At 45.4% G+C, this 18482-nt stretch overlaps 2 protein-coding genes across 3 annotated transcripts; one reads left to right on the forward strand and one right to left on the reverse strand.

Moving 5' to 3' along the window:
• The first annotated feature begins 3272 nt into the window (after nucleotides 1-3272).
• On the forward strand, nucleotides 3273-5604 carry LOC131262750 (uncharacterized). 2 transcript variants are annotated; one of them, XM_058264818.1, is made up of 4 exons: nucleotides 3273-4339; nucleotides 4408-4582; nucleotides 4654-5182; nucleotides 5237-5604. In XM_058264818.1, the coding sequence occupies exons 1-4, from the start codon at nucleotides 3357-3359 to the stop codon at nucleotides 5503-5505; spliced, it is 1956 nt and encodes a 651-aa protein (XP_058120801.1). In that variant the 5' UTR covers nucleotides 3273-3356; the 3' UTR covers nucleotides 5506-5604. The 2 variants fall into 2 exon arrangements, with proteins under 2 accessions (XP_058120801.1, XP_058120800.1); XM_058264817.1 differs by having other exon boundaries at nucleotides 4654-5604.
• On the reverse strand, nucleotides 5602-8230 carry LOC131265105 (intraflagellar transport protein 88 homolog). The gene is made up of 4 exons (XM_058267366.1): nucleotides 7268-8230; nucleotides 6848-7192; nucleotides 5963-6791; nucleotides 5602-5897 (listed from the first exon to the last, which is right to left on the reverse strand). The coding sequence occupies exons 1-4, from the start codon at nucleotides 8228-8230 to the stop codon at nucleotides 5602-5604; spliced, it is 2433 nt and encodes an 810-aa protein (XP_058123349.1).
• Between the last annotated feature and the right edge of the window lie 10252 nt (nucleotides 8231-18482).

Raw genomic sequence — 18482 nt, forward strand, 5'->3', positions numbered from 1 at the left:
CACACAAAGGGCCGGTGCATATCGATGTCGAGTTTTGGTTATTTAATGTGGAAAAGCATAAGGAAAATCGAACCGGTGTGACGTTGTGACGAGCGGTGTGAATCGGTGAAATGATGGCCCATCGGTGGATAAGACAGGGAGCCAAACGGGGAGGTTGGGGCATGTGAGCATGAAGCAAACACACAATACAAAGTTTACCACCGGCGGGTTGGCGTTTCTTCAAGGAGGAGAAAGAAAAATTGCCCAAAATGATCGGGGACTGTTCATTGAGCGTTGGTCGATCAAACTGACGATACTATAAATTAGGCCTAGCGGCTAGAAAGGGTAATTTTGGGGAAAAGAAAAAAAAGTAAATAGCACCTCTAGTAAGCATTCCAATTCCTGTAAATAAGATAGAAAGAAAATAAATATTTGATTTTGCAAAACATTAAAATCTCTAACACTGGCAGCAAGCTTTGAACAAAATGTGAGTTCATTTTCCAGTTTGGACAAAAAATTACAATTTTCCAACAAAGTAGGTGTAGACGTTAAGGCCTTGATTTAAACGATTACAAACCATTAACGCATGTGCCATTTTTTTCTTGCTTGTTTGGGGCACGTCCAGCTAATGCCCTGCGACACGTAATGTGCGTCGGGCCAAATAATTGCCCCACGTAAAGGTGTATATTTGAACTGGCGAAGCTCTGATTATGCGTTCCTAATTTTGAAGAAGAAGACACCATAAATCATACCATCGCAGAAAGATGGCTGTAATAACTCGAAAATCGCCTATTTTTGAAAGTAAAAGCAGTAAACAGTGTTCCCGCTTTACCGCAAACCCATTCGCCCCGAACACGCTTCGGAAGTAACGTACAGACTTCCTTGTGAGTATAAAGATTCATCAGCAGCACAGCGCAACAATGCACATCATTAGCAGTAGCATAAACTTGACTAAAATTAATTATCATTCATCAACGGGGACGATGTACTCCTTCTTTTGGCGCCACGCGGTTAATGTATGTACATAAGATGGCAGTAATCGTTGTCGGTTGTTACACGATCATCGTTGATCGGTAGTTCAGGAGCGTCTATGGTTTATGATTTTTCTTTATGACTTTACCGTTAGCCGCGATGGATGCACTTGTGAGCAGACTGTTATCCGTATTCATATTATTTTTTCCATCGATATATGAACTCATTAAAATAATCTAACCGGGAAGGTGTATAATCCTCCGCAAGGAAGCAAATGCTTTAGACTAGACTCAAAATAAAAAATCATCCGTATGTCTCTGGTAAAGCCCCATTTCAAAACATAACTCTGCATTAGCAACAAAGTTAATTGAAAATATGTTATTGTTTCAGCGCGAACAGGGCCGTAAAGCTGTGAAGCACGGACCATTACGCAGAACCACTCAAGGGAAACGACGGTTGCCTTTGGGACAATCGGGTAGCCAATCGATCATGAACATAATCAGCCTTTTGGTCATTGCATCGCCGTGCGGTATGCGGTTCGGCGTCTATGGTCGTACATTGGGTCGATATTTTTCTATGTAGCGTGTAGGTGCGTGAAGCGGAAATCTTATTGCTACCATTTTTTGCGATAATGAATCGCAGCGAATTGTGTGGGATTGTGCAATGAGGTTTGCGGCAGCCTGTGCCATTTTGTAGGTTGCAATTTTCCAGACACATTTTCCAGACAACGTGCATTAATCACCGCTCGCTACGAGATCGTTCGATGGGGTCGTTACCGCTGGAAAGAGTACCGTAGTGTATCGGGAAATTGATCGAAAAAGAAATTTGGAATCTGTTTTGCGGAGGAAACGCTAACTTTGCTAATTAATTTTTCTCTATGCTCTTTTGAATTTCCTTTCAAATCGTTGACCGTGAAGTTACCAAGTAAAGTACATCCTGATATAATTAAGACAATTTTCCCGGATGAGCATGAACGATGCGCAAGGGCTGTTAATCAATCTAAGATTTGTGTTTTCATTTTCTGTGGTAATATGTTTTGGATGTATGCAAGCAGTTTTGTTGTTTAAATATTTATAAAAACAAACACTTTGAAGATTTGTCAAATTTGAAAATTATACTTCATTCCCGGAAAGATTCGAACGATGATCCAATCAACCTCGTGAAGTGTTCGTACGATGGTGGTGGGTTGCAGCCAATCACCCGTGTCCACGATACTGGGGAAATTGATTTCTGTCAATCTGGAGCACATCCAACGAACCCGACCACATGATGCTGCCAGTTTCTCAACTCAATTTTCCCCCATTTCACGTCCCGAGAGGCGACAGCCGCCCGTTGCAATTTCAAAAAGAGAAAAAAAAGCCTCGAATAAAACTGCAAATCACGCCACCTCATACGACGACGTTCGGGACGGGACGCCCGCTGGAGAGAATGTTTGGGAGTGTTTTGCACAAGCTTCATCATGCTACTTTGATGATCATTCGTACGAATCTTGATCTCGACATTTGATCGACGCTTGCGTAATAAATGCGTTCGCGGTTCAGCCTATTTTCCTTGTTTATTTCTTACTTTGTTTTTCTTGTTTCCCGCTAGGCAACAGTACCACCGGTTTTCCATTCGCCCCGGTACAACCGGCCGACCCGGCACTAGTAGCACCGAGGTGCAATTGTTGTTGCGCACTGAGACGCAAAATGGACAGCATTCAAGCGCAATATGCAATGGCGCCACGAGTGCAAATGGTCCGTTGCTCCGAATGGTTGCATTATTAATTATAATAAACAAACTACAACTAACCATGGTCGTTGCCACGCGGTAAGTAAAATTGGCGTATGACGAACGGAGTTGCAAAAGTTATGCTGCGTACGGTAAATCGAAACAGTTTCGGTAAATTAACATCGGTCAGGTGTCAACACGCCCGCGTTACGCCACCAGTTGAGGATTCGAAGGGGAGCAGCAAATCTTCAATGGCACTCCATGAAGTAATTTATGTGGTTTGTCCTATTTCCGGTACACTGACACGATTGGAAAAAATCTTGATTGCTTGCCTACGAATTCGCACTTTTCAGTACAACGCACATGCCACCAAAACCTGAAGGCTGTTTAATATAATTTGGGATTTAATTGTAAGCCAAATTATTCATAATATACGGTGAGGAATTCAAATAAAAAATAATTTTTTTAACAATCATGTAACCGTTTGCTCAAAACCTAAGAAATTCAAATTCAACTTCCAACTGTCATTCAAGTGACAGCTTGTTTGACAGCGCGGTCATTTTATAAACAAACGGAACAAAGTGCAGTTCTCGGAAAGTGAAATCCAGTTTTAATCGTAGCAAACATGTTCAAACATTCGTGTAAGTTTGTTAGTCTGTTGAAGTAATAAAACATACAGATTGAATTGATTCAAAATGTTACGTCGCACTCGATCCTCTACCAAAGATCAACAGCCGAGCCCTGTGACGCAAAACAAAGCGGTCAAAGCTTCCGGAAAATTGAAGAACATTACCAACACGGTAAGGATGTCAACCGAACAGGCGGACGAACCAACCAGTAAACACCCGAGTGAACCGCCTCGCAAAAAGAAAAGACCAAACTCGATCGCAGGACAGAGCACCAGCCAACCGGAATTGGTAGCATTCGAAAAGCTTCGAGTGGTGCTGGGCCGTCACTATTTCGATGTTTGCCAGCGGCTTGTGCTGGATTACGTGCCGCGGTGCGTTAAGAAGGTGACGGAATGTGCGCAGCTCCATGCCAACAAACGTAGCCCCCGGACGAAACGCGTCGGTTTGATGCGGCAGAACCACACGCTCGAGCAAATTCCGGAACAACGACCGGACCAGTTTGTTGAATTCCTCTACCAAGCGCTGATGCGAAACGAATTCATCGACAGTGAGCTGTTCGGGGCCGGGTTGCAGCTGATTCTTACCATCAATCGACCGTCGACGGAGCTCCAGGTCGATTACGATGTGCTGAACATCGTGAGTGGAACCACCGATGCGCTGTTGAAGTGCCTGGAGCGGTTTCCTCCTTGTCGTTGGGATTTGCGTGCTGCGTATCAGGACATTTTATTCGCTCACCTGGACGCGGATTGTTTTAAAAAGTGCGACCGAAAGGAGGGTCTCTTTCGGAACATTATTCACCTTCTCGAGTTTTGCATCGAAAGCGGTGATCCGGAGCAATCAAGCAGTCGGTCCAAGCATCGTAAAGGGACGAAAAAAGCTGACCACGAGGAGGATATTTTCTTCTCGAACTACAACTCATGGATGACTCAGAACAGCCAAATCTATGATTTTGACAAGTTGTCCAGAGCAGAGCGATTCGAGAGGCTATTTACATCTTTACGAATTATAGTAACGATGCTCGAAATGGATCTTGCGATGTGGATTTTTAGGTAAAGATGGACTAATAGGGAGTGTCCTGCTGATAAGCTACTAATTATTTGAATTGTTTCATTTTTAGAAACCCGACCAAAACCAGACAAAACCTCTGCCTTTCCTCACGATGTCCACTGGTGGCCCAACTCGTGTGGGACGGAGACTACGGTAGTGTTAACCTGTTCGTCAAAAAACTATTCCAGATGTTTATCCACGTCATTGCTCTACAGTATCCTGAGGAGAATATCGCTATCCTTTCGGTGAGTCAGTGAGAGATCAACTGATCATTTTGAAAATACTAAAACTTACCTGTGCGTATGTTTCTTTTCAGCGTTTGTTAAATCTCGTTGCGGTTTGCGTAAATTTGAGCGAGTTTCAACACAACGATGGTATGCTTCAGTATCCTTGCTTGAAGACCAATAGCGAGTACTTTGCGAAGCAACTGTGGAAAACGGTGGAAACCTCACCGTACTACAGTGTGAACGTTTGCCTTGAAACAATCCACCATACGCGAACACCTTATGTGCTGCTGTCCCTATCGGAAGAATTAATCCGGAAGCTCCACCGCCACAATCATCCGACGAACGTTCGCGGCTTCTTTCAACACCTTCTCTCGAGCAACTGGCTTGAATGTGGGTTGGGAAAACGGGCCACGAAAACCGTCGCTGGAGATCAGTCCAACAATCCTTATCCGGTATTAAATCGTCAGAAAATCCGGACAAAAACTAGCGAAATAACGCAACAGGAATACGTTGATTTGCTTTTTGTTGGACTGCGTGCCTACTGTGATGTGTATCAGATTCCAGCGTATTTCCGGGCGATCATGGTACAGTCTCCGAATGACAATCAGGTAGCATCAGGTGAAAATTTGGCATCCGATTTACTTCCGGCCAACTTACCAACGACGCCGAAAGGATTGGAAAAGCACCTCCGCAAACATGTGTCCAGGTTTCCCGGTAGTACGCGTATTGTGTCAGAAGATGTAACCGATGAGCGGATGATTTTCCAAGGGGTCGCCGTCAACGGAGAGCTAGTTCTGGAGTACCGCGAAGACATCAAGTACCTGATGCTGATCGAACAGCAGCTAAAAAAACTGAAATCTCCCGAAGAGATGGGACTATTCCGAAAGTGGATCACGTTCCTCTCGGAAGTTGATCCGTCGTTAAAGATAAACATTAACTGAACAGCGTGATTTTATACACAAAAGTTGTTATTTTAAGCTGCATCGTATGCACTGTAAATGTCTTTAATGTCAATTCAAAAAAGTATTTAATCATCATTATGCCGGTAGTAGATCGATGGTATTAATTTCTTCATCCGAATCATCCTCGAATGTAAGGTTTTTTCGCACACCCGTTCGGGGACGTTCCTGTGGTGGTCCTAGCGGATCCGCATAGCCATATCCTCCCGTGTGGGTAAAGTTGTTGCTGTAGTCCGGTGACACATCGGCACTTTTCGTTCCTCCCAGACCGGAGGAGGAATGTGCCGAACCGCTGCCGGAAGGATGATATCCCTCGTGTGCAAGTCCTCCACTGCCCGAGCGCACACTGTAGTCGCCACTGGAAATCCGTGAATCTGGAAGTTTGTGTAAGTTTAATTGCAAAATTTGTTTCCCCTTCGAATCGCTATCGGACACTTACTCCCCGAAGTTGGCGGACGACTCGTACCAATGCGTTGTCGTACTTCTTTCTGTTTTTCTAGCTTCTGCAACTCGGCACTATACTTTTCGTACAGCTCACCGTTCCCTTGCGACTGACTGAGATGCATCAGTGCCCGCAAGCAGTCCGTGTTCTCCGGGTAGATTTCATGTATCATCTTGAACAGGTTCATCGACTTCTGCTGATTACCGATACGCCGGTAGCAGCCTGCAATGCGCAACAAATAGTACGGGTCTTGCGGGTTGCGCAAGACCGCTTTCTCGTAGAACCCGATCGCTTTCTCGACCACCTGCAGCTCGATGTAGTGCGAGCAGAGCCAGTTGACGACGGTCGATTCGATCGGATAGATGCGGTACGATTCATGGTGATAGTGGTACGCCTGCTGTCGCTCGTTGTCCGCCTCGTACAGCTCGCCGATCTTCTGTATGATTCTGTTGTCCTGCTGGACCAAGCTCAACAGCTGGAGGTAGTATTCCAGCGCCGTACTAACGTCTCCGAGCAGATCGTATAGATTGGCGATCTGGTACAGCACCTCCGGATGTTGCTCGTGGCCGAGGCTCGAAATGATCTTGCGAAAGTACAGCAGGGCGTTGTTGTAGTCCCCGAGCTTCTTAAATATCAGCCCCATGTTGTAGAGGGCCTCAAATGAGGTAGAATCGATGTCGAGCGCACTGGTGAACATCAACTTTGCCGTTTCGTAGTCATTCTTCATATAGTAGCAAACTCCACTATTTATGAATGCGGCTGGACAATAGCTGTCGATCTTCTTGGCCACTTCGGTATAGTTTTCCGCCGCAGCCACATCCCTTTTCTACAAGAGAAAAATAATTAGCCAGACCATACGAAGGTCATTCGACACGTCCTTACCAAAATGTAAATGAAACTCAAATTAATTGCCGCATTAATGGCAACGTTCGATTCCTTCTTCTCGAAGTACTTCAACGTGTCGATCGCTTGTTGGAAATCATCCTGTTTCAGATAGATCACGGCCTTCTTCAACTCCAAATCGGTAGCGAGCGATGAAAAGTAGGAATTTTTAATCGTTTCCACACACCAACTGTAGCCATCGTTGAAGTAATCGTCGATTATGGTCGAAATCAAGTTGGCCGAAATGAGGATATTTTTCTCCGCCAAATGGCGAAGCTTTCGTTCGTAGTTGTGCAACTCGTCCGTTTTGATAAGCTCGTAGATGTATTCATACGATGGATTGGACTAGAATATTTTCACAAATGGAGCGGAGGTAAAGTAAGGAAAGATTTGATACAATTACATTATTTCATTACTTACATTCGTCTGGTAAACCTTTTCGTCTTCATTGTAATCAATTTGGATGTCCAACAGCAGCTGGAATGCATGTTTAATCTTCTCCACGTCACCCAGCGCGTAGTAGCACAGAATCAAGTGCAGTCCCGTCTTCAGGTCACCTTTCTCCGACATGATGAACTCAAAGCTCGTCGCTGCATCGGAATATTGGCCCATTTTTATGAAAAGTATCCCAATGTTGTGCGTTATCTTGAGCCGCAGTTCCTTCTGATTACCCGGCACTTGATCCAGCGCCATCCGGTACATCTTGATGGCCTTCGTGTAGAGGCCAAGCTGAAAGTAAATGTTGCCCATATTGATCTTCAGCCTGTTCACGTTTGGGAACATTTTATTTTTCGTCATCAGCGTGTAGGTGTTGAGCGCCTCGATGTACATTTCATTCTTGGCGTACACGTTGGCCAGATTGAACAGCACGAAGAACGTTAGGTCAAAATTGTGCGTGTACGTGCCGCCGTCCTGATCGCGCATCCGAAGTAGTGTCCGGTCCAACGATGAGGCTTCCTTTGCCTTCGCCAATCCGGTGGCCATGTCCGGCTTCGCACCGGTGCTAGCAATGATCGATTCCTCCAGCAACGAGAATATCTTGGTCTCTAGATTCTTGTAACGCTGCTCGGGGGTCTCTTCCTTCTTGCTTTCCATCACGACAATCTTCTTCGAGGCCTGATTCAACGGATCGAAGAGTTTGGAATTGTGCGACGAATAGCCGACCGGTCGGATAGCGGTCGATGGCCTCGCCATTGCTGTGGCCGGTTCCGCGGAGCCGATTTTATCGCCATTCCAAAAGAACTTTGGTGTCGTCGCCTTTTTGCCGTAGCTGGAGGTGCGAATCGCATTTTGAAATGCCTGATCCTCTTTCGGATCGTAGTTGAACAGTTTGTTCGTTACACCACTAAAACCACCGTAAATATCATCGTCGAAATTAGCCATATCGTAGTTCAACACAATATTTTAATCTTTTACACGAGAATGTATCAAAAATTTGTCTACGATGAACTTTTGTTGATACTTCACGTTTCCTTGGCAACCATCAGAACAAGTAATCAAATTTGTTGATGTTGTTAGAAAATATGAAAACACACTTTTGTGCAGGACTTTTTTTCTTTATTTAGAGGAATTTAGGCCATCTTGTTTGTTTTCTGCCGAATAATTAAATATCTTATCTATCGAAAGGTTAATTCACAACGATTGTTTTAAATTTTCGCCCGACAGGTACAGTTTTCGCCCGCCAAACGAGATAGCAGTACTCCATGTGAGAGCAGGAAAGCGATATTGTTTAGAAAAATGCAGCGAAATACCAAATACCAAGGTAGCTAGTGGAAAAATCTGTCAAGATGCTTACATTGAACACAAGAAACGTCAAATTCGGCGACTTTCGATACGAAAATTGGATTCGTATCTTTGGAATCCGTCAGGGATCGAATCTTCAAGTCTTCCAAATCCCGATTCTGCCCACACTAGCATCAACAAATTCGCGAAGCGATGTTGTATCGTTCGAACCGTCAATCGAGACGCACATGCAGTAGCTGTGCGGGAACGTGCTTTTCGAAGCGGTCTGTAGATTTAATGCAAGTCTGTTATTGAACGCTGACCTGGAGTGCGGGTGTCTTTCGATGGTCTATTTGCCAGTGTTGATGCGCGTCCTGTTCGATTTGCCTGCATTCCGATGCAGCATCTAGAATCAATCGATGTGAATTGTTATGGTACGTGACAAGTGTCAATTTGCCGAAGCGGAGTATCGTGCGCGTTCTCAACTAGAATGTTTCTGATAATTGCCGGAAAGGCATCGAAATTCGTGATTTACTGATTTTACCGTGCAGTGTACCATCGTGTTCAGTGCACCTGTGTACTCGTTGTTGAGCCAGTGCTAACGTGATTGTTCACTTTGGGTTTGCAAATACTAAGGTTTGTTTATGTTGTTCGCATCGTTCGTGGAACAGTGTTGTTTATCAATCGTTCCGTTCGAAGTCACCCGACTTGCAGCGTTGTACCGAAATGGCCAGTTTCGATCCAGTGCTTGTTAGAAAATTCCATTGGTCCTTGTAGAACGGTAGGTAGTGATGTTTTAGCAAGCCCTTCCCTGCAATCATCCATCGCAATTTCGCGATGCGCAAGTGACAGCCGAAGTCGTCATCGACTGGTTTGTTTATTTTTTTCCCTTTTCCGCCAGAAGCAAACGAAAGGAAGGTAAACAAAAGCATAAGTCGGCATCTTCGTGCGCGAGTGAGCGGTGGAGTGAGTGAAACGGAGTGATAGGTCGTGTAAGTGTGCCAGAGCGCGTCAGTTTATGTTTCTCCCGTTCGTTCATTGCCCCCTTGTCGGTGGCGGACGTGTGTGCGGGTGCAGGGGAACGCAATCGGCGGCGCGTCGTCGTATGACGGCCACGAAATTCGACGGCTGCATGTTTATGTAAGTATTTAAGGTCATTTCCGGACCGCTAGTGGGGGGCGCTTTTCGCGGGCCGGTCGATGGCGTTGAAAATGATCGGTTTTCACTGCCACCGTCCTTCCGCCGGCGCCGGAAATGGAAGGAAAATGTGCCCTTTTCCCAGGCCACTTGTGCCGAAAACAGGGCTTCTAAGTCGAGCGGGATGAGAAAACTCGCCCCGTTTTGCGTAGGTAGGTTTCCACCGCCATCGGGCCGGTCCAGGTGACCGAAAGCGCCGCCTCCGCGAGTACCGCCTTCGCATACCTTTGCGCCACTTATTTTTCGAAAGGGACCGGCTTAGGTTTCCACTTCTCGGGCAGCGCACGGCGTATTAACCGCCTCCCACGCCTCCACCCTGGTGGCCATCGGAACGGGGTGAAATTTCCGTGGGAGGCGCCCTGTGTGCTATGTGATTTCTGGCTCCCGCGCCGGCACCCGGCCAACCCACGATGATGGTCCCTGCCCGATGACCGGGCCGTGTCCTCGAAGCGCGATTAGCCGGTACCGTTTTCAAGAGCCCTTCTCTTGCGGACGGAGTGTAGACGGATTTATCGTGGATTCACGCAGATTACCCAAGATACCGCTTCAACTTTTGATCGGTGGAATTTATGCTCCCCATGATCCATACTTTAAACGGGACATCTGGACTTTGAAAGTTTATTTTTATCCTATTTTGGTATATCGTTAGAACTGGTTATGTCACATTGAGGAAATAATCACCACGTGTGCGTAGGTTATAAACCTTTTCCTTATCAAACTCAGTCGCTTTTGGAAGGAAGTCGGTCACAAAAGAAAAAAATATCAATAAAGCGCCTTTTTGCGACTGAGTTTGAAAGACGGATTTCCATTTGCCACACATTCATCATCTTGCCAGGCCAGTAGTTTGCCGTTGGAACGCAAAAGAAACATATGTTTTTAATCCGAGTTTTCTAACATACTCGCCGATCCGCCTCGATCAATTATGCCTTTTTTCAGAAAAGGGTACAGTGTTGGAAGTATTGGGGTATTGAGAAACGCTGAGAGCCGGTTCTGTTTCAGCAGCTTGATTTTGCAATCTCTGGTTTTTTTTCTGATTTTTGCATATCGTTCTATTTTTATAGCTCAACTTAAGCATGTTTTATTGTTACAAGATTTTGGGGTGTTTCGATTTGAATCACCGTAACTTAATTTAAAACGACCACTGATAAGCAAGCTTCATCAAGGTTTAAATACGCTGATGTGGTCAAGGTTATCGTCTTGGTGGTGTTTCTTCTATTTTAGATGCCCCATGGAATAATTCATCGAAGATTTCCAACGGCCCCAGCGGTCCGCTGCGCTGCATCCTTTTGTATGTATGTGTGTGTGTTATCAGAGCGTTTTCGTGAAACGGTCGCTTAAACACGATTTATGATTGCACGACCCCGCGGGGTTGATCCGAGTCGTACCATTCCGCACATGTTGGTCGCTGTGTCTGGCGTTGGCCTGTGTTCCTCGCGTTGGTCGAAACCCAGCAGCTTGTGTTTAATAAATAACAAAAAAGCAGTATGCAAAAAAAACAGAAGCAAATTCAAACTCCAACTCGCGGGAACCACGAATTTGTTGTGACGTTGGACTAATGTCATTTCCGTTCACCACACCACAGCAGGTTTTGTTTTCGTAAACCCCCACGCGCAGGCCGCTTTCCGTGGGGTGAACATTTCGCTGAAAGAATATGAATGTGGTTCACGCGACGAACAGAGGCGAATTTGCAGCATTTAGAACGGGCAAACAAATATGTTATGCTGCAGCGTATCGCGAGCGTTCTGTGTGCTCGTCGTAATGATAACACACCGCACGTTACTTACGTGTATTTACGTTCTCTCCGGATGATTCAATTGGGAGCTTCTGCAAAACGTGACCCGTTCTGGTTTTGTGCTTGTTGACTTTGTTGTGTCCCTGCTCCGTGAGTCCACTTATCAGCCGGGTTCTGTGCCGTGCTGAAGGTTGAATGAAGCTGAAAACGAAATGTATTATCATTTTACTTTTATTTATTTTTGACGTGTAGTCTCTTCTGCTTCGAAGCAATTGGCAAACACATTCCTATGGGTTGTAAGAACCTTATTATGTGCTGTAAAAATATTGCGCAAACCCGAGACCAAACAATGGAACAAACCTGTCCGATTTTGCTGTGCAAAAGCTTCCAAAAGCGGATTATGTTGTTATTTCATTTTCAGTGTTTGTCGCTGCCTGTTCGAAAATACTGTTACTTCTTTCACATACACTTACGGAAAACAAACAATGCCCCAAGTATGCCTCAAGTGTTTACAGCGAAAAGTGATTTCCTCCAACGACAGCGATGCGCAGAAGTTTGGACCTACCGGCTGGCTGGTAACGATGGAAAATGTCCTCGAAGATGGAAATAAGTTCATCTTTGCTTGGGGCGGCGCCATGGGCAAAGGTCACCGGCCGGTCGTAGGGAAAGTTAGACCCAAATCTCACCGAATCCCATTATTTCATTTCGGTAACTTTGGTATACCATGCTGGTGTAATGTTGGATGATGTTGTGTAAGCTTTCCACTTGAGAATTGTCAATTATGCCTAGATTTCGATTTGGAAAGCAAATGGTTACGAATGGATGATGGAAAAGTTACCTTTTATAAAAAGGTAAATGTTCTTAATGTTCGTGAACTTTATCGCAATTTTCTTATTTTTGTTTAAGGAAATTTATTTTAGGTATATAAAAATAATAATTACTTGTTTCTTTTTCTTTTGCCTTATGAAAACGGTTGATTAATTAAATTTTCGTAGCTATTTCACTGGAAAGCCGCTGTCTCTAAATCTATCTTTCTACGAAAAGAAAGCAATAGAGCCTTTAATTAAACTCCACCCACGGGGTTGTTTTATAAAATAGTCAGTTTTGTTCATAGAACCGATTGGCTTAAGGGTTCGGGAAGAGCTTCGAACAACTCGATTAAACATATTTACCCCACGGCAGCGTTTGTGTGGTTTTTGGAAACGAGTAGAGCCTATAAATCGTCGACCAGGTCCGCGGAACTCATCAGCGAGTGGATTAGCTTGACTTTTTGTGAAACATTTTTAGCTCAAGATGAGCGCGAGAAGTTATGTAGAGCGCAATCTGTTGGTCTGAAAACCACGCGCTTCGCCAGGGTCGACCTCTTATGCAAATTCTTCTTACTTTTACTACTTTCTACCACTTGGTTTCGAAGTCGATCGTGAAACGCACCTTGATACTGGCCACCACTGACCAACAACACCGCGTGGTCGGCTTCCTTTTGCCGGCCTCCCCGAAGCGGCCGGGATGCTATGTTGGGTAAAAATAGATGTGTTTGCCACAAATATGCCTCAGCGAAGTGATATTGAGAGATTTTTTTGCATACGGAACCCGCGATGACCCAATACACAAAGCGGTGAGAGGTTTTATTTTGCCACTTCACAGCGGAGATGAGATCGGCACGGTTGCGTTTTTTTGAATTCTGTTTTATCACAAATCCGACAGTTATTACCGTAACAGTGGGAGGGCAAATTGTTTACTTACAAAAATGAGGCAACACGTCAAACCCCACCCCCTGGCGTTGATCTTCAAGTGGGGGTTTTTTCGAGGTGATATTTGCAAGAATGTATGGAAAAAAGTCAGTCGCATTATATAACGCTAGTCATGTTAATTTGTTTTAAATTAAGCATGCTGACGCATTTAAGTCGATCCATTTAATTTAAATCAATTAGTGTATTTTGTATGAGAAACGGCAACGTGTGATCGTGTTTCATTGACAGGGTTTCGAGCTAAATAATGGAGTGTTACAAGTGGTAAAGGAAAGGTTTCATCGACAAAAGGGATGTTTACAGACGTATCTGGAAACTGTGCAATCGTACAAGGGAATATAACAAACAGCCAGGGGAGTCGTGCAAATGCATCTTGGAACATTGCAATCAATTAGGGGAGCAAGCGATAAACTTCGCAAAGCTCATCGTTTTTTGCAAGACAATGATGTTTCTATCGATATTCTTGATGAACGAGTATAAATAAGTAGGTGAAACATTCGAAGGTACTAATTTTAATTGCATTAAAAGATGAGTAAAAATACACAGTAAATAATGTATTTTTCCTGTGTGAACGCACCGGCGCGGTTTGGTTTGCACATTTCCCTTAGCTGTCTGACACTTTCTCCTATATGCTTGCTACGTTCTCTCTACCGGTTGAAAATATGACCTATGCTTTTGACATATTCCCTCTACTTATTGACACATTCCATTATATGGATCGACACCCTGTATCATGTCTCGTTCTATGTATCTTTTGATGTTGATACACTCTCCTCCTTACTATTTCGACGTTCAGATGGAATGTGCCCACAGACTAATAATTCATGAGCTTTTTTTTTCGCTAGAACATTTCAACGTAGGAGTTTGCTAATCAGACCGAATTGCCTGCGAGTCAAGTGCATTTGACCTTCGCGCGCTCGGCGAATTGTCTCGCTGTTGATAAAGTGTTCGGTATGCTGGTCGCTTTTGGTATTTTAAGCTACTTCTAAATCATGTTTCCTTGTTTTAATTTGCTTCTTCTTCTTTTTTAGTATTTTAACCTGCTTCAGAATCACGTTCTAAGGTTGGTCTTCACACTCCAGCACCCTTTTTGAAAGCAGTTTGTTTTCCTCTTATCGAACCGCATTTGCGATGGTAAAACATTGGATTAATAATACTTATAAATCAAAGCGCTAGGAACAAAGTCAATAAATTAATCGGTTTACTTCGGTCGTGCAAAAACCGTGCGCCTCGTGTGCCTCCCACGATCGATGGTGTGTGTATTACTGTACCGGTTCGCATGTGAAAGATAAACACAACTCGTTGCTTTTCAACGACAAATGACTCCCGATTTTTGCCCTGCGTTGTTATAATCTCCGGAGCCCGGAACCGGATTGGATGATACGAGCCGCGCGGATCACCCGCTATCAGGGAATCTGCGCACGAGAACTTCACACATTTCGCCCCGTCGATTGCAATCGGGCTTGATGGTTTTGCTCGGAGCTTCGGGGGTTTTGCTTGCGGGCTAGGCAAACTTCTCCGGTTCCGGCTGTGGCCATCGAATGCCACTTCTACTTTCGTGTGGACGCACACGCACACGTGGACCCAAACCGTGGCGGAAACCGGCCGAGCGCCGAAAAGCGTCGTTGTTTCCTGCTAAGTTAATCACCATAAGCTGATTTACATTTTGGCTCCGGCCCGAACATGGAACTGGTCTGTCGCTGTCGGAGTAGGCTTGGGTTCGGTTCGGAGGGGGGGTGGGGGGTTGGGTGCGTTAGGCGAGCAATTTATGCGTGCCTGCGAACCCTGTGAACATTTGCCAGGCCTACGAGGTGGAGGTTTCCGAACACAACAGCGTACGCCAGTTTGGCTTGGCCGTCGTGCGTGCCGCTAGCAATTTGTGGCCCGCGCTATAACGCTGCGTAACGTGTGCGGGCCTTGTTCCCATGTTCCGATTGTATGCGCTCCCGTACGACCGGGACCGGGGCAAATTATCGAACGTCAAGCCCCTCGCATCGGGTGGAAGTAAGTGTTTCGAGTGAAGCAGAAGGTGGGCCGGTGCCAAAGATGGTACCAAAGCCACCTGCCATCCACGACGACGACGACGACGAGGACGACGTCCTGTGGCCGCGCCGGTTCGATCGAATTGCCCAGGATTCCGGTGTGACAGTGAACTCATAAACTTGCCACCCCGAAAGCAAAACACTCTAGAAGAGGTCGCCCGCATGATTTATGCAGGGCAGAAATTGAAAGCTACATCGTGTGTCGGTTTGTTGGCTCTCTCCGGAAGGCCCACAGACCGGGCCACGGTTTATTAACTCGTAGTCACCGTGTACGACAAGCTTCCCCCTTCCTAGCCACAGTTTCCCTTGAAAAGCCCACTTCCCCCGCAATCGCTCCAAGGTAGTCTGCTTTTCGATCGATGGCGAAATTGATCCCAAATGCTCGGCTCCAACGAGCGTTTACTACTCTTCGGTGGCAGGCTTGTTTTTCCTTAGGCATGTAGAATTTCTCTCCCTACCATCTTGAACCGAATTTTGGGGAGTGCGAATCGCCTAGAAACAAAAAGTAAAAAAAAGGTCGGTAAGTACGCGCTTGGTGCGACAAGAAATGGCCGACGGGGTGTTCTATTCTTGGGTAATAGATTTTGTCCATGCAGCAGAAATGATGCTCCCCCATTAGGTCATTTTCCGAGCGGCCAATGCCCCGGGGCGGTGGAACCATTTTTCTCGCTTCGCCTCGACCGTCGCCTGGCACACTTTCTTAAGGGGGTTTTCGTGACCCAAACACCTACACACTAGTGATGTGCGTACTGAGTAAGAATGAATGATTGAGTTGAATCTTACTAATGAAAGATTGATTTAAATCCTAACAGAGAGTTTTTGTTACTCTTTTTTATTTGAATTCTTAACAGGGACTCGAATCCTTGAAGAGAGAATGAGTGAGTAGAAGAGTAGCTTGTCGTCAGAGAGATTCGAATTCTAAGTGAATATTCAAATCCCAAGTGGAGATTTGAATCCCAAATAAGGATTCGAATCCCAAGAGTGAGTAAAAGAGTTGCTAGTCGCCATGGAGATTCGAATCTCAAACTGGGACTTGATATACGAACTGTATATAATTGAACATACAATTTTGGGATTCGAATCCCTATTTTAGATTCGAGTCCCTAATTGGGACTCACTCTTGGGATTCGAATCCTTATTTGGGATTCAAATCTCTATGACGACTAGCAACTCCTTTAGTCACTCATTCACTCTTTTGAGATTCCTGTGTTCCTGTTAAGGATTCAAATCTTCTAGACGATTAATAAATCATTTTACAGGTTTTAAATCACAAAAGAGTGCACTAAAGATTCGAATCATCGTGATGATTGTTCACTCTGATTCAAATCTTTAAAAAGACTTGTTATTCTCATCACTACTATACACACATAAAGCCCCTTAGGACGTGTACATCGAAACTGGTTGGTGTGGGAATCGATTAAATATTTTATTGCGAAAGGTGGATAAGAAAATTCTTCGCGCGCGGGAAGGAGAGGTGGTACCGACCGCGAGGGTCCTACTTATGTGTTGTTGTTCTTTACGTCGCAAGCCGCACCAAAAGGGCTCGGCCGAGGAGATTTTCGGTGCCCTTACCTTGTCTCTATTATTATGTCCTTTTTTCCTCCCTTCTGTCGCATGTTCTAGTTCACAATCCTTGGGGGTGGATGCTTCCGGTCGGGGCTTTTCGGTTTTCTTCGATCACAACCGAGCGCGCCTTCTTTTTTTATGCTCCCTCTTTGACATCCGTCCGGTTCGTGAGCTCACCTCACAAGGAAAAAGTGGGGGACACGTTTTCGGCTCGTTTACGTGGCATTCGCCAATCAATTTATGGATATAGTTTTATCGATCCGAAAAGATTTGTGCCTCCCGATATCCTCCTGTCCTCCTCCACGGACGGCAGGAGAAGGGTTGGCGAAGGCGCTTCTGACGAAGGTTGGTTATTAAATGGAAAAAAGAGCGCTTCCCCGGAGGGGACATTTTCCTTGCCACGTGCGCTAGACAATCTTTCGACTTTTGCATTCCATGGAGGAGGGAAAAATGGAAATAGCGGTGGGGGAGTAATATACAAGGCGTTCGGGTGGATAAAAAACAGGGATCCGGAAAACAGGGAGCAGCGTTATGATTGGGGTGTGACGAGTGGAAAAACACAACAAAAGAAAAAATATAATAAACCGTGCAGCGGTGAGGCCCTGGCCCAGTTCGGAAAATAGTCGGCAAGCCAGCCGGTACGTTTTTGTGCAGCAACTGCAGTATGTGTGTGTTTGTTGTTCCCTTTGGTCCTTTTGGGCGATGTCGTGCCAAGCTCCCATTTTCTCGAAGCCCCCCGTCCTATGTGATGTGAGGTTTTATTGCACTTTTCGTCAACAGGACCCCACATTCCCGCATTTTTCTTTTAACCGAACCCCCCTCCAAACGATGGTGTTGGTTCCGGTTTGACAGCCTATGCTTTCTTTTCTAATTAACTTTTTCACATTCAACATTCAACCGCCTGCCCCAAGCTACGGAAGGGATAAACCCCTCTAGAGCGGCATTTTTCGAAACCACCCCCTGCCAGGCCCGGACATGTGTATGAATCATCCGATCGAACGAACCCTACACGCAGTTCGATGGATCAAGATTGGGGGGTGGGGGTTGGGGAGGGGTTAAGGAAAACCGGAGGCGAGTCGATAGTCGATCCCTGCGGTTTCCAGTGCACTCGCCCTGTATTGTGTTTCCGGACGACGACGTTTGACTGACAGTATCGGGACACCATTCTGGATGGGTTTTTCCTTGCTTTTCCACTCACTAATTTCCTACGTTCCAGATTGTTCCGGTGTCCTTTATCTTGTGTGGCGTTAGCGTCGAGACGTTCGATGCACGCCGGTTTGTGTGCATGCGTCGTATCTGCACTTGCTGCGCTTCCTCGATCGATGCAATAAACAAGGATCGTGCGTAACGAGTGGTTTCGTATGTCATTGATTTGCATGCTTCGTGCGTCATGTTGGAGGACTCCCGGTCCCTTTGGTTTTTCTTCGTCGTTTAAAGTTTAGACTCCTTGTCTAAACCACTCTACAGTATGTCCCATAAAAAAATGCGGGGTACCTTTACAAACATTAATTTTACCGTGGTCGTGTGTGTGTGTCATTGGATCAATGAGAGATTAAGTGAGGCAAAATCGTATCAGATCGATCCGGATATTGGCTAAGGAAGTCGATATTTCAAATACTACCATGCAT

Source organism: Anopheles coustani, chromosome 2 (assembly GCF_943734705.1).
Source record: "Anopheles coustani chromosome 2, idAnoCousDA_361_x.2, whole genome shotgun sequence".
Lineage (NCBI taxonomy): Eukaryota > Metazoa > Arthropoda > Insecta > Diptera > Culicidae > Anopheles > Anopheles coustani.

What these genes read in the sequence shown, in the direction of transcription:
- LOC131262750 (XM_058264817.1), top strand. Translation starts at nt 3,357, where the DNA reads ATGTTACGTCGCACTCGATCCTCTACCAAAGATCAACAGCCGAGCCCT. An exon ending in CTTGCGATGTGGATTTTTAG is followed by an intron (nt 4,340 to 4,407) that starts GTAAAGATGGAC and finishes TTTCATTTTTAG; the next exon opens with AAACCCGACCAAAACCAGAC. An exon ending in AGAATATCGCTATCCTTTCG is followed by an intron (nt 4,583 to 4,653) that starts GTGAGTCAGTGA and finishes GTTTCTTTTCAG; the next exon opens with CGTTTGTTAAATCTCGTTGC.
- LOC131265105 (XM_058267366.1), bottom strand. Translation starts at nt 8,230, where the DNA reads ATGGCTAATTTCGACGATGATATTTACGGTGGTTTTAGTGGTGTAACG. An exon ending in AAAAGGTTTACCAGACGAAT is followed by an intron (nt 7,193 to 7,267) that starts GTAAGTAATGAA and finishes AAAATATTCTAG; the next exon opens with TCCAATCCATCGTATGAATA. An exon ending in TCGTCCGCCAACTTCGGGGA is followed by an intron (nt 5,898 to 5,962) that starts GTAAGTGTCCGA and finishes ACAAACTTCCAG; the next exon opens with ATTCACGGATTTCCAGTGGC.